Source organism: Pinus tabuliformis, chromosome 1_2, assembly GCF_031772625.1.
Source record: "Pinus tabuliformis cultivar Carrire ecotype Pingquan chromosome 1_2, CPIR1, whole genome shotgun sequence".
Classification (NCBI taxonomy): Eukaryota; Viridiplantae; Streptophyta; class Pinopsida; order Pinales; family Pinaceae; genus Pinus; species Pinus tabuliformis.
Window position 1 is genome coordinate 472,365,254 of NC_142298.1, and position 15,796 is coordinate 472,381,049.

Below are 15,796 nucleotides of genomic sequence, written 5' to 3' on the forward strand. Positions count from 1 at the left end.
AGGATTCTTTCGAGACATATGTTATCTCATCCTCACAAAATAACCATAATATAACAGAGAGGATGGGCTACAAGAACTGTTAAAACAAAGAAATAGGAAGGTTTTATGAGTTGGCATGCAATTGTGCATTTGGGGCTAGGATTAGTTGGTGAAAGACTTGTTTCTCTCCAGCCAAATGTCCAATGTAATCACATAAGAGCATGGTACCTATAAGCTTATCCAAATTTTGGGATTTTGGTTAAAGGAAGGCATTGTGTATCAATTCAGGGGTGACTTCCAAAATTTTCTCCCCAATGGAGAAAATACAACAATTTTTCGCTTTAACAAACATGGCCATGAGCAACGATGTGAATTCTGGGAAAGGGTACACCATCGGGGTGACTAAGTGATGCAATCCTATCATGATTACTTAGAATGTGTCTTCCTTGTCCAAATAGCATCCATAGAAGTCAAATTGAAAGTCGGATAGGTTTAGAGGGTAGGAGAAATCGTGAATTTCCCCCTCGGTTTCCATAAAGGGTTCAGTGTGGCTCGAGAGTTTTGGTTTTGCTTTTTTGGGGTTTTTGACGATACCTTTTTCAATTTGATCATGATAATAAATTGTGCAAGGATCACGATACTGTGAATTACCTAGTAAGTGGAGTAAAATGGACACTAAGGGTGTGCAAAGGTCCTTACACCAATTGGCAGACAGTCAAGTGGAGATAGCTACAAACAGATGGCACGACTTAGAGACAGAACAATTTAAAATAGGCAAGTTTAAATTACAACGTTTAGTGTGTGAGGTGCAACGGTTGGCTCACAGATTTTTTTACACAAGAAAAGGGAAGAGGTGGCGCGGGGGAGACATGTGGCAGAATTGGATTGGGTGGAGGCCAAGGGAGGAGGGTTATGTATCAAATAGTCTCATGTTCTTGCCATGCTCACCTAATAGTGGTATTACCTACTGACATGGTCATTGAATCAACCCGATAGGTGGTGGACCCATTTTACCTCCTCTGTCGTGGTGCCTAAGCGAACATGGAGTCAAGGCTCGACCCCTCGAAATTAATCACAACGGTTGATTTGTGTTATCCACTTTATTGACTCTAACTTTCCAAGAGAAAGCGTTGACTTAATTGTCACACTTATTTACCCTACGGAGCTTCTCCTGGGTGAGGTCGCTTCAAGATGGATCATGATCTGCTCTATTGGTGGTTGTTACTTAACCATATACATTTGGAAAGTGGGGGGAGGGCCCACTACCACTTTGCAGATCTTGTGGGTCAGAAATGGTGTTTTCTAATGCTTCCTCTGATCCAGGTGGATATTGGTGGCCATCTGACTATTCCACTTGGACCCCCACCATTGTTTCTTTCAGTTTTTCACTTTCCTTAATTGTGGCATAGTTTACTATTTTTGGCAGATTTTCGAACCCTGAACTTCTAGAGCTTTTTTTAGGCCCTAAACGATATTTTTTGGGAAAACCAGTAGTGGCCATTATGATTTTTGAACTCAATATTTGTTGACAACAATTGTAGTCATCAGATAGGTATTTCTAACAAGGTATCATGTTCGTCAAACGAAGATCGTATCCCAAAGTTACAACCCTGAGAAGTTGATGTACCAACTTACCCTAACAAGGCCCGTAGTTTGGTGTTTCATCTCCTAGGGTTAGGTTTTTGGATGTTTAGGGTTTTCCAATGTTTCTCAATAATAAATAGGCCTTCAAGCTTCATTGGAACACAGTTCATAGGCATGTAGCCACCACATCTCTTCTCAGAGATAAGCTACAATCGCCCAAGCTAGTTTATTTCCATTCCGTATGTAAGCATATTTCAGTTCTTTGATATTATTGAAATGAAGTTTTATTTTCACTACATCTCTATGTGTATGGTTATATTTGTAATTTGTCGCGTTCTTGTTTAAATTCAGACCAATGGTATTATAGTGGTCTGCTCTTTCTCGATCCTTCTTTGCATGTCCCCAATGGGGTATAAGGAGTTAGGGCTCGATCTAGTTGAATCTTTGCAAGGTTAGCCTCGCAAAACCTGATGACTTCCCATGGGGGAAGAAAAGAAAGATGAGGGAGCAAGAGATCCTATCAAAATATTTCTCAAGGAGGCCCTCGAGAAACAAAGGAACACAATGATGGATAACTTTGCCCAAATCCTTCAACGCTTTCCCACCGGTGGCGCATTCACATCCAACAGCCACTTTAGAGGTGCCACAACTTTTAAGGTACAAGTAAACTTTGGCATTTCCATATTTGACGGCCAAATAGATGCAAACACCATAGGCAAATGGTTAAATCTACTAGAAGGACTTTTTTTTCTGTTCATGATTTTTCCAGCCGGGAAAAGATTACTTTTTCTCTTCTCAAAGCTGCCCCCCACATCAAGGATTTGTGGGAAGCCTACTGTGAGCAAAAGGATGAATGTACACCCTCGCTATTTTCAGCAACACCCAGTTGGAATTCGTTCTGGGACACCATCAAGGAGCAGTACTACCCTGTCAAGAGCTATGAGGATAAATACATAAAGTGGACCACGTTGTGGCAGGGAAGGGACCAAGACGTGTTGAAGTTTACCAATGCTTTTCATACCCTTCGCACGAAGTTGGGTATCAAGGATTCTGAGAAACATTTGGTACTCAAGTACCATGGTTGCCTACACTAGTACATCTAGGATGAGATGGAGTTCCTATACATCACCTCGCTAGGCACGACGTACCGATACACTGTCAAGATTGAGAAAAAACTTAAACAAAAAAAGCGAGACTTTGGATTTGTGAATCCGAAGCAAGGGAAAGGTGCCCCCAACCCACAAAACAAAGGACAAAGCCAAGGCAGGGCATTCCTGAACAACCCGACAAAGCCGCAACCAAAGAACAACACTGTGAAGCTGAAGAAGGACACGGGAAAGTGGTGTGAGTTCCATAAGAGCTCTACTCACAACACAAGTGAGTGTCGAGCCAAGCAGTCACTAGTGGCCAAGCTGAAATATTTTGAATCAGATGCATGTTCCGACTCTAAGTCAGAACCCGACAAGGGGAATGACAAATGGAAGCAGATTATCGATGTGAATCCCAATGCCACCGTTTCCACCACAATGATCACAGAAGGAAGAACCCGAAGATCCATAGGAGGAAGAGTGCCTCTTCCACTCCCAGATGTGGGTAAAGGGTTCCCCGCTACGTTGTCGACAGCGGGATCCAAAATAACCTCATTTCAGCAGAGGTTGTGAAGCGGCTGGGCTTATCAACCATAGAACACCCACAACTGTACACCATCAAGTGGCTTTACCAAGGACGGGATCTCCGCGTCAGCCAGCAATGTCACCTTTGATACAGCATCAAGCCCTTCATGGATGAGGTATTATGTGACGTTGATCCTCTTGATGTTTGTGATGTATTATTAGGCCAACCATACTTGTGGAAGTGACATGCTATGTATGAGTCAAGGCCTCGCGTTGTTATTATTACCTTGGGAAATAAATTGTATAGGATATTGGAGGTAGCACCGCCTACCACAATCTCTTTGGTTACTGCAAAACAATGCACTAAGCTCATTTCCAAAACTGGGAAATTTGTTTTTCTGATGATACACCCTTAGGGAAAGAAGAATACGGTGGCCATGACCTCTAGACAAGGCCCCTCCGCATGACAACAACAAATGGACAAGGTCATGGAGGAGTACGAGGACATATTCACCTCCCCTAGAGCAGTGCCTCTTCACTGTCAGGTCAAGCACTCCATCGATCTGACCCCAGGTGTGTCATTTCCCAATGGACCAATCTATCAGCACTATGTTCTGGAGAACGACGAAATCAAGAGGCAAATTCAAGAGATGTTGCAGAAAGGTTACATCCGGCTGAGTTCATCACCCTGTGGGACCCAGATCATGTTGGTACAGAAGAAGGATGGTACTTGGAGACTCTGTATTGACTACCGGGCACTAAACAAGATCACTGTTTGGAATAGGTACCCGATCCCACGAATTGATGACCTTCTAGACCAACTCAAGGGGGAAAATATTTCAATAAGATCGACTTGAAGTTCGGATATCACCAGGTACCAATCAAACCCTCTGATGTGTGGAAGACTACCTTCAAAGCCAAGGAGGGAATTTTCGAATGGCTAGTTATGCCTTTTGGGTTGACGAATGCTCCTGCAACCTTCACGAGGCTGATGGATGACATATTGTGGACATTCACCAACTCATTTGTAGCGGTATACTTGGATGACATCTCGATCTTTAGCCAAATTTGGGAAGAGTACCTCCACCACATCCGAGAGGTTCTCCAAACACTGCGACAACACAAGTTATGTGCCAATTTGGAGAAATGCACTTTTGGCATGACCCAGGTTCAATATCTGGGATACAATATTGAGGAACGAGGGGTGCATGTGGATCCAACCAAGTCCAAGTCATTCGGGATTGGCCAACCCCAACTACTCTGACAAAGCTCTGCAGCTTTCTAGGTCTTGCCAATTTCTACCGCGGGTTCGTGTTGGAGTTCTCTCATATCACTGGCCCTTGAGTCAAATCACCAAGGGAGGAGAGAAAGAAAAATTATTTTTGTTTGAATCTCAACAAAAGGCATTCGTAGAGTTGGAACATCGTCTCTACTCTGCACCAGTGCTCACATTACCAGACTTGCAACAACCATTTGAGATCGAAACAGATGCCTCTAATTTTGCTATTGGGGCAGTCCTTACTCAACAGGGGCATCCAATGGCATATCACAGTGAGACACTTTCAAACACAATCCAAAATTATCCCACTTATGAAAAAGAGATGTATTCCATTGTGTAGTCATGTTGACAATGGAAGCATTACATTTTGGGGAAAGAAACAATCATCCACACAGACCACCGACCCCTGCAGTTCATACAAGTGTAAGGGAAGTTGTAGAATTATCGCCATCATAATTAGTCCACATACCTGCAACAGTTCCATTTGAATATCAAGTACAGGAAGGGTAGCACCAATAATGTTGTAGACTGCCTCAGCCAACCCTCAATCATGGTGTTAACTACCATTCTCAACTCCTGTGGGCATGAGACTTTTGATTGGCCACTTCTCTACAAAAGCGACCCAGAATTCAGCCACACATACCAGACGCTCTTAGAGGGTCAGCAAGTTCCCGATTTTCACCTCCAAGATGCACTGTTATGCCACCTGGGACACCTTTGTGTTCCTTCAAGTGATTATGCCAAGATGATTTCGGAAGCGCACTACATTTGGGTCATTGGGCATTTCGGGGTCGAGAAAATAGTGACAGTACTACATAAGTATTTTTATTGGTCGAATCTTCGACAGGATGTCGGGAAGCACATCAGATCCTACACTACCTGGGTCATTTCCAAACCGACCATCAAGAAGCAAGGCCTCTATACTTCATTGCCTACCCCTAGGCGACCTTGGGAATCCATCTCCACGGATTACATGTCAGTCCTTCCTTCTACTAAGAAGGGAAATGACTATCTTTTTGTGGTCGTTGACAGATTATCGAAGGTGGCCATTATGGAGGCCTATAAGAAGAATATCACCGCAGAAGTCACTGTTAAACTCTTCTTTGAACAAGTGTGGATGCACTTTGGGATCCCATAGTATAACATCTCGGATCGGGACAACAGGTTCCTTAATACATTTTGATCCAGTCTCTGGTCGATGTTGGACACCAAGCTTACTAAGTCCACAACTTTCCATCCCCGAATTGATGGCCTGACAGAGGTCGTCAACAAGATGATTTTACAGATTTTGCACATGTACAACTCAAAGCACCCATACACATGGGATGAGAGCCTCCCCTATGTCTAGCACAACTATAACCAGGCTCTCTACAGTGCAACTCACCACACCCTTTTCAGGCGGGCTTGGGATTTCAGCCAATATGTCCCATTAATGTGGCCATACCATTTGTAGCTATTCAGGTAGATTTGTCTCATGTCTAGTCCGAAGCTGACAAGGCAAACAACTTCACTGAGCACATTCAACACATCTACCAACAAGTCCATGACATATTGGACAGAACCAATGCTAAGTACAAGCAATGGCATGATCAACATTAGGTGCCAGACAAGTTCCATGTGAGCGACAAAGTTTGGCTACATTTCTAGAAGGAGCGCCTCATTGGGCCGCACCGCAAGCTTCGCCCACTCTAATATGGGTCATACACCATCAACAAGGCAGTAGGGGACAATGCCTTCGAGCTTAGTATTCCACCATTCCTTGGTCTGCACCTAGTGTTCAATGTGGACTAGCTTCGACCCTACTTTACACTATTGTGGGACACATCCGACATTGCAAAACAACTCACACCAACAGAGTTAAACCTAGACTGCGTGGAACGAGACACAACTGATCAGATCCTGGACACACAAATCAAGAACACCCGACAGCAAAATATCCAACCATTAGGGGAGTTTTTAGGTCTAAAATGGGCCTCCTAAGGAAATTATAAAATAATATATTAGATTACATCATCAAATTTTAGAGCAAAAAAAAAAAACTATTTTTTCAACTCGTATTTTCAACTTATCTCCCTATGGGTTTACTCAAATTTTGAGTGGAAACAATCGTTGGATGAAAATTTTGATTCCTCATCCAAGGAGTATCCATGTTACATACTTTTGATGGACCCTGCTACACGAAAAGTGAGAAATACATGAAAGATGTGATTGCAATCACATTTTTTCATGTATTTCTCATTTTTCTTGTAGCAAGGTCCATCGAAAGTATGCAACATCGTACTCCTTGGATGAGGAATTAAATTTTGCATCCAACGAGTACTCCCGCTCAAAATTTGAGTAAAACATTAGGGAGATAAGTCAAAAATACGAGTTGAAAAAATAGTTTTATTATTTTATTATTTTTTAATATTTTTACTTTTTTACTCCAAAAATGGTGAATCATCCCCCATGGTTGACATCATCATCTTGAATCCTATTGGTTCTTATAAATTTTATTTTGGTTGTAATTTTTTCTTAGGAGGCCCATTTTAGACCTCAAAATTCCCCTAATGTATATCGAGTTGTCAAAGGAGGCCAACTCCTTCACCAGGGCAAGTGGCTAACGAGGGACCAAATTCAACAGAAGTTTCCTCATCTCATGGAGGAACTCAACACAATGGGGACCATTGCTTCCTAAGGGGGAAGGAATGATCCAGGTGGATATTGGTGGCCATCCATCTACTCCACTTGGAACCCCACCATTGTTTCTTTTAGTTTTTCAGTTTCCTTAATTGTAGCACAATTTACTATTTTTGGCAATTTTTCGAGTCCTGAACTTCTGGAGTCATTTTGAGGTCCTAAACGATGTTTTTGGGAAAACTACCAGTGGTGAATATAAGTTTTAAACTCAGTATTCGCTATCAGTAGTTGTAGTCCTCATATATATTTTTATAATAAGGTATCATGTTAATTAAATGGAGATCATATGCCAAAGTTACGACCCTGGGAAGTTGATGTACCAACTTACCCCAACAAGGCCCATAGTTTGGCGTTTCATCTCCTAGGGTTAGGTTTTTGGATGTTTATGGTTTTCTATTGTTTCACAATAATAAATAGGCCTTCAAGCCTCATTGGAACACAGTCCATAGGCATGTAGTCGCCACATCTCTTCTCAGAGGTAAGCTACCATCGCTCGAGCTAGTTTATTTCCATTTTGTATGTAAGCATATTTCAGTTCTTTGATATTAATGAAATGAAGTTTTATTTCCGTTGCATCTCTGTTTGTATGGTTATATCTGTAATTTGTTTCTTTGTTGTTTAAATTCAGATCATCCTCATTGTTGAGCTGGAACTCAAATGCCTTGATGCTCTAGTCCCCTGGTCCTCGGAATCCCAACCCCTTTTGAAATATAATTGGAAATTCTTATGAGTTTCCAACCCTCTGGGGACATGCAATTGGGATGATGTCATGCTGACATCAAACACACCACGTGTCAACCTATGATTGGTCCAAGTGTCATCCTTATATGATCCCTTCGGGTACCTGAAACCTTCAAAACGACAAGCCACATGTCCACCTCCTAGTGGGTGGTTGGTAATGTCACCTTTACCTAATGACTTGTTGCAACATGTCGAGTCAGAGGAGAGAGAGAAGGCTCCCCGATCCTTTTTTGTGTGATAAATTTCTCTGTAAATGGTCCAATCTTGGCGCCTTCGAAAATTCATCTAACCAAAGGTTACGAGGTTCTGTGGCCGCGAGGTCTAGGCCTCCAATTTCTGTTATAGGGTTCTGTCAATAGACGACTCCTGCTCTAACAGTTGATGAATCCCTGGTCCCTAGTTCCCAGAGCCTTTTGAAATTGATTTTCTCATTAGTTACAAGATTCCGAGGTCGCAGGGTCTCCGAGATTTTGACTTTTATGAACCTGACTTTGACTACCACTATCTTATGGTCCAGGAGGCCATTTTCATACTTATTTATATCATTCGAAAGCTCTTCCAGAGCACTTTCTGATTGAGTGAGTCTAATGTGTTCTTTGAGTTCTTCTTCCACTCTAAAAATGGCTCCAAACTATGCTATGCTTTGCACCTCAACCCCTTTGTTATATGAAGCATAAAAGGAAAGAAGAGTAGGGTACAACACCTTCCATGCATGATTACATCTTCTAAAGACTTGATTCACAATGTTTGATCTCATGTTCATTTATCATGTCTAATTCTTGGAGCTATATTGCATGATAGTCCTACAAAATGGCTCTCCACCCAACGAATAGTGAAGTTTTGTCTTCACCATTTAATTTTGTATTAGGAATTAAAACAAACTTATATTATACCAAATTGATCTATATTCTAGTGGAAAAATCAAAATTGCTCATTATGATTCACTAAGGATTCTCACTTTGCTTAACTATGTATTTGCATTCCTCTATACTTGACGAAAACAAATACAGAGAACAAAAGTTCAGTCACACGAATAAAATTCTAAACAATATGATTTATTTTTTTCATTTATAGAAACACTCATGAGCAATAACACTCCAATATGATATTGATTTATAATAGGTACGTGGCTTACAACTATTTTTATTTTCACACATGGAAATTAATTTGTTAACTTGAATAACTTTGTAGGAAACCTTTGAATTCTCATATAGCGTCTTGAAGTTATCCATATATGTTTTCTCTCTTTACTCTTTCCACATACAAACCTTTAAATTTCCTTCTAGTTTTGTGTATGTACATCTCTACAATTTTCTTACTCATGAGTCTTTGATGCAACTCCTTTAGCGATTCAATTTCTTCCTTTCATGTATTTTTCCTTTAAGAGTTAGTTATAGGTGGTTTGGTTGCTTTCCAATTCATTATCATATTTTCTTCACAATTTTGGACTACTCTTCAAATTTTTGTAAACACTTTCTTGTTGGTAGTCACACATGTATGTCAATGTCATTCCTAATGTGGAATCAATGTGGAAATAGGTTTCCCTCCAAATTTTGGTGAGCATATTCTTGTTGTCAACCACACATGTATATCAATGTCATTTTTTATGTGGATTCAATGTGGAAATAGGGAAGTAATTATGGCTTTCGTGGTGGCTTATACATTAATCCCTCTTCACATGCTTTATTTCTTTTCTTTCCCTTTTCATTTGCTAACAAATCTTGCAAAATATGGATTATGCACAACGTAGAGGCATGAGGGGGTGAATACACCTCCCTCCATCCTCTCCACCCTTTCTCCCACATGATGGCATCACACAAAATGTGGGGGCATGTAGGGTTGGTTTGTCATAATGTTTTACTACAAAAACAAGCTCTTAGATGTTTAGACTCTTCAACATGGGATATCCCATTGTAGTTGACACTTATGCAAGAATTCCTTCTCAAACTCAAGAACTCAAGACCCACTCAAGCTATGTTAGATTTCAAGTTGTCAAAGCTATTGAAGACATTGCCACCATAATTCAACATGAGAAAAGAGAGAAAGAGTTTCAAGTCATTGGCCTTTAGCCTTTTTTTCTCTTCTATTTGATTTCTATATTAACTTCTAATGCTAAAAGATGAAAGAACAACAAACCTACTTCGGTTCAAAAGCTTAGTAACAAATCCTTAGTGGGCTACCAAAGAAGTATACTTATAAATTTTATCTTATTTCTTTTGTAAATGGCTCTGCAATACCCTAAGAGCCCTAGTCTTTTAATATGTATGATGAATGCCTAGAAGCCTTAGTCTTTGTATATATAAAAAATGAATGACTGAGTTGTTTCCCCATCAAATGAGATGTTTCCTCATCAAATTAATTGCTCTTTTAGTAAGTTGAAGAAAAGATAAGAAAAAGTATGATTTAGATAATTTAAACTAAGAAACTAAACTTTATAATTAAAATTAAAAATTGAAATAAAATGTGAAAAAAAATATCATTAAAATTTATAATTGCCATTCACCAATTTTTTTTTAAAATATCATCTCATTTTAAATATGGTAAAATAACCACAAAACAAGATATAGAGACATGCAAAAGAGTGTATATAAACCATATACGGAGATAAACAAAAGTGTGTATATATATACACCAAGTCTTGAATACCAATCCTTCAGTCTATCATGATTAATCCATAGAATCATGTACTGGTTTTCTGGATCTTTTCGAAGTTTTCTCGTATGTTCGATGGTGTTAATAGCAGGTTTGTATGGTTTCACACGGATTTCAAGGACCACTGTTTTAAAAAAAAAAAAACCTTTAGATGACTGAGCAGTGTATTGTTGGGTTTGAACATTGACTAACCTTTCCTTTACCGTAGATTTGTAATACCAGTTTACTTCTCATGTCAATACCAGGTTTGTATGGTTTCAGATGGATTTAAAGGATCCCTGTTTTAAAAACAAAAAATCTTAAGATGACTGAGGAGTGTTTTGTTGGATTTGAACATTGACTGACCTTTACTGTAAACTTGTCATACCAGGTTGCTTTACATTTTTAAGATCAGGTTTGTAAGGTTTCAGATGGATTCAGAGGATCACTGTTTTAAAATACTAAAAATCTTAAGATGACTGAATAGTGTATTGTTCAATGTTGGGTTTGAATATTGACTAACCTTTACTGTAACTTTGTAATTCATGGACTGTTGAGCTCTGGTTCACATCATATTGGAGTATCTTTGCAATTCATTAAGTGCTGATCTTTACATAAATAAAGATTAAATATTATTGAAAAAATAACACTCTCATTATAGGAAAGTAAGAAAGAAACTTCACTTACCTGGTAGCTGTTTCTTGTAAGTGGCCTTAATAGCTTCTCTTTTCCAAATTAGAACCACCCCGAGCAACACCACTATAAGAACCGCACCACCCACGCTCAATCCCAGCAATTTAGGGCCAGCTTTCCCTGCAGCAAATAAAATTCTTTATTTCTGAATTGAATTATTAATTTATTTTGAAATTTTGACAGTAATTTTAAATGGATCACTTTGTTATGAAGTATTATGCATTCAAATTTCAAATATTTTTTTTTTTACTCTGGACCATGTGGGGCAGCAGGAACGCAACAATTTACGAACAGGAAATGGAAAAGCCTCAGAACGACATCTATAAGATAATTACAGCATATGAGGAAATGGGTCCAAACATCAGAAACAAAGATATATGGATAGCTTCTGGTGGGATATTTTTGATGGAGCCTGTAAAGAGAGGAGATGTGGATGTGTGGCGGTCATAGTCATCAACCCCAGGAAATTTTACCATTTCTGGTGGGAAGGAGGCCAGGGATCTAATAGCAGGGCAGAACTTTTAGCACTATGGGGAGTTTTTATAGCCACTAAATGGTTAAGGATTGATAGTATACAGATCTTTAGAGAGGCAAAAGGAATCATCGACTGGGTGCAGAACAACACAAATTTCAGTCCTCCCATTCTCAAAAACTGGATGTGTAGGATTCAGATCATTGTGAGTACTTTCCAAGTAGTTTATTTCGATCCTATCTACAGAGAACAGAATTGGACAGCTGACTTGCTGTCAAAGAGAGGGATGATGAAACCTACAGGTAAATTTTTCTTTTCTGTTTTCCAGCAGGGGTCATCTGATCAACACAGAGAGCATAAATTACGCATACAAACAAGGGAGGAATTTGGAACTGTGTAATCTCCGACAGACTTCTGGCGAAGCAAGTGGATCGCTTTATGTTTTGGTTTTTTTTATGTTTCTGGATGTTAGGCGAAACAAGTGGAAAGTCTTATGTTTAGGTTTTTTTCATGCTACTAAATGTTTGGCGAAGCAAGTGGAATGCTTTATGGATTAGTTTGCAAGTGGAATGCTTTATGGATTAGTTTTTATTATGTTCCTGGACAAATGTAGAGAAGTAATGATTATAAAGATATGTTATTAGAACAGTGTCAAAGGAATAGACAGATAGCAAATTTAAGATATTGTAAGAATTTCTACCCGGAGAAGATAGAGAAACGTGATAATGTGCTACTTTTATATTAATACTAAGAAGTAGGGTTTTTTTTCTACTGAACAAAAAAAATTCCAAATCCCCATGAATAAAACAAACAAAAAAATGACAATAGTACCTTCTGTTTCTGGGGATGGGCCATTGGGGGGTGACAGCAGAGGGACATGATCACTGTAAAACTTGTGCTCTGTAAATTGAATCATGCAGTAGCCATTCAGGACAGTTCCCTTGTTAGTTCCTACTGAACATACATTTAAATGTGTGTAGATAGTGTTGAGGCACTGACTACACCGGCTCCTAGTAAGGTCTCGCCAGCATTCAGCCAAAGAATAAACCCCATAATCACTGAGTGTACTGTAACCCACCATACTGGACTCAGTTTTTTCCACAAGCCTCGTCAAAAGATTGGCAATCCTCCAGCTAAAACCCCCTGCATTTTCTGATTTACTTTCATTGCAGAGCCCACTAAAGTTGCCGAATGAACTTAAACTTGAATCAGGGCTGTGAGTGGCATATTTCAGAAAGCAGAGACCGAGGTGAATGCTTCCAGAAGTACCATTACAGATTTGACGAAGACTATCTCCAGCCCGTGAAGTACATGTCTTACAAGCAGAGGCATTGAGGTCGCCCCTGCACTGAACAAGACCGTAGATCTTATCTCCATTCTCTCCATAACTTGAAATATTGTAGCCTGTCTCCCCAACATTTTCAACCAACGAATTCAGAACCACTTTCAGGTTCGTCTCCAAAGCACTTCGATGCAAAATATTGTCTTGCCCGCACTCGCTAAACGAGCGATTATAAGTATCATACTGAGCTAATGTTAATCTTAGTAGTAACAGCAATAAAGAGAGAAATATATCAAATTTTGCAGTGAATTTAATGGTATTGCAATTACTGATATGGGAGGAGGCCATTCTGTCATTAGTAACTGAAATGATTCATTTTTTCCGAGCTCGTCCTTTCCGCTTGGAGATCTCTGAGCAGAGCGGGGTTGAGGAATAACGTGTAAAGTCAGGCAAATGGGAAGGAGGAAAGGAACTTGACAGGTTCTGATAGATACGTGTCCGAACTGTATTCAAGTCAAGTCAAGCTCGTTCGTTTTATATTCGATTCAAGTCAAGCTCAATTCATGAAGCGATCAAAGCATCTCCGAAAGATCATTCATCATTCCTGTTGTATGATATTTTCTAAGTATCTGGGAAAGATTCTGTTTCCTTTCAATTCCGAAAAAATAGGCAATTAATAGTAATGGTGGATAAAGCAATTTCGAAAGGAGAAAAAAAAGGCAATTATTAATTTAATACCTATGGATTCAATATCATTAAAAAATTGGAAGACATTGGATTTTTGACCACTTAAATTTCAGTTTTTCTAAAAATTTTACAAAATTTCAAACAAAAATATTCAGAAAACTACACAAAAAAGGTGACATACATTAAGTTAATAATAGATTTACTATCGGGTAAAGAGGGTTTTGAAGCTGAACAGCAATGGCCGCCAAGCGTATAACGAAGGAGCTTCAGGACTTGCAGAGGGATCCCCCCATTTCATGCAGTGCCGGACCAGTGGGGGACGATCTATTTCATTGGCAGGCCACGATTATGGGTCCAGTGGACAGCCCATATGCCGGAGGAGTTTTCTTCATCGTCATCCATTTCCCTCCTGATTACCCCTTTAAGCCTCCGAAAGTTACTTTCAAGACTAAGGTTTACCAGGATAATTTCTGCATGCAAAGGGAAAAACCTAGCGGATCTCTCGCAGTTCTGGCTCGCCGCCTTCTCCCGCCAATGGAGAAACTCCCCAGACTTACCCGCAGCAAGTCTCACAAGCTGCTCTTCGGAAAATCGCTGCCAAATCGCTTGCAGAGGCACAACAATGGCGGATACAAGAGGAAGGCGGATTTTCTCCCCCTTAGTGAAAGAAAGAAGAGAACCCACCGAAATGGCACCGAACCCTTCACGAACAGGTGCCCTTCTTCTCCCGCAGAAAGCACGAAGAAGCTATCGGATGAGAATGCCCATCTGGAGAACGGAACGCCTGATTCGCCATCACTATCCTCGGATCTGGAGATTGTGGTGGCATTGCCTCTGACTCAGCCTTCAAGTTCGACGCCTGATACTTCCAAAGCTGTTTCAGAAATTTCACATTCTGAAACCCCTGATAGTGTGAACCTGAAAATGAGATCTCTGTCAGAGTCTCCGGCTCGAGAGAATTCCTTTGCAGCGGATCTGGGCTGGAGCGAAAGCTTCCATCGGCAGAAGCCTTTTCCTCCCCCTTTGCCTCCAGTGCTTCAAGAGATAGGAGACCCTAAAGCCTCTGGCCCTGTGCTGCTTCAGAAAGCTTCTGAAAATTTCTCTGCCCCCTTTCAGGTTCAAATCACACAGATCTCAGGCAAGACCACTCTACAATGGGTACACCCTTCAGATCTGGTGCAGAATCTCAAAGTAAATCTGGAACGTCGATTCGGGATCCCCTCTGCCCTACAGAGACTTATATTTCAAGGTAAACAACTCGATGATCCTCTTCCCCTCTCTTCTTACAGCATAAAAAATAATAGCTCTTTAGTGTTTTCCCTTCGTTTAAGAGGTGGCGCTGCAGGGCAATCTTCTTCTCCTCCTCCCTACTCCTACAAAGCTGCAGTTCGCTCTGAGATACCCATCTCCCCTGAACCTCCCAAACCTAAGCCTTTTCTGGTTGACAAGTTAGAGGAGGTCCCCTCTGTTGAGATCTCCCACCCTGACCTTGCAGATGACATTCAAAGATTTGCTGAAAGGGCCATCATTTGCAGATTCAATGGGCTTTGGCCTCGCTCTAAGGACCTTTATGACTGGATCAATGACAACTGGACTCACCATTGCAAGGTTTGCTTCTGCTCAAAAGGATATTTTATAGTTTTGTTCGACAGTCTTAAGCACTATGAAAAGGCCTTAGAAGAAGGTCCTTGGTTCATGGGTACAACAGGACTCTTCATAACTCCATGGTTCTCAGACTTTGACCCAGCTTCCACAGTCATTACCAAAGCCCCTGTTTGGATCAGACTTCCAAACTTTCCAGTTCACCTGTGGCATACAGCAGTCTATAGAAGCATAGGCAACACCTTGGGCAGCTTTTTAATGGGAGATTACACGCGGGAACAACAAGGTCTCTACACATATGCTAGAATATGTGTGGAGCTAGATCTAAGCAAGGGACTGCCAGAGCAAATCAATCTCAAGATCAATGACTCTGTCTGGACCCAGAACCTGGATTACGAAAACACTGCCTTTCGCTGCCGCCACTGTCACCTAACAGGGCACCTGCAGAATTCCTGCCCATCGCTGCCAGCAAAATCGAAAAAGGGCAACTTTGCAAAGTCCAAACCCAAGCGTTGGACCCCTTGCTCTCCGCCGCCAGCAGTAAGCTCGGATTC

The 15,796-nt window shown here is 40.6% G+C and overlaps 1 protein-coding gene across 2 annotated transcripts in view; it reads right to left on the minus strand.

Annotated features, from left to right (window-relative positions):
• Window positions 1-13,455, minus strand: part of LOC149206398 (cysteine-rich receptor-like protein kinase 2) — a 30,048-nt gene extending 16,593 nt beyond the window's left edge. The window contains exons 1-2 of one of the 2 annotated variants that reach the window (XM_089393709.1): window positions 12,503-13,455; window positions 11,194-11,319 (exon numbers count right to left, since the gene is read on the minus strand). In XM_089393709.1, the coding sequence (XP_089249835.1) occupies window positions 11,194-11,319; window positions 12,503-13,301 (925 nt within the window). In that variant the 5' untranslated portion in view covers window positions 13,302-13,455. The remainder of the gene's footprint in view (window positions 1-11,193; window positions 11,320-12,502) is intronic. The other variant, XM_089393708.1, reaches the window with a different exon arrangement.
• Window positions 13,456-15,796: the final 2,341 nt, after the last annotated feature.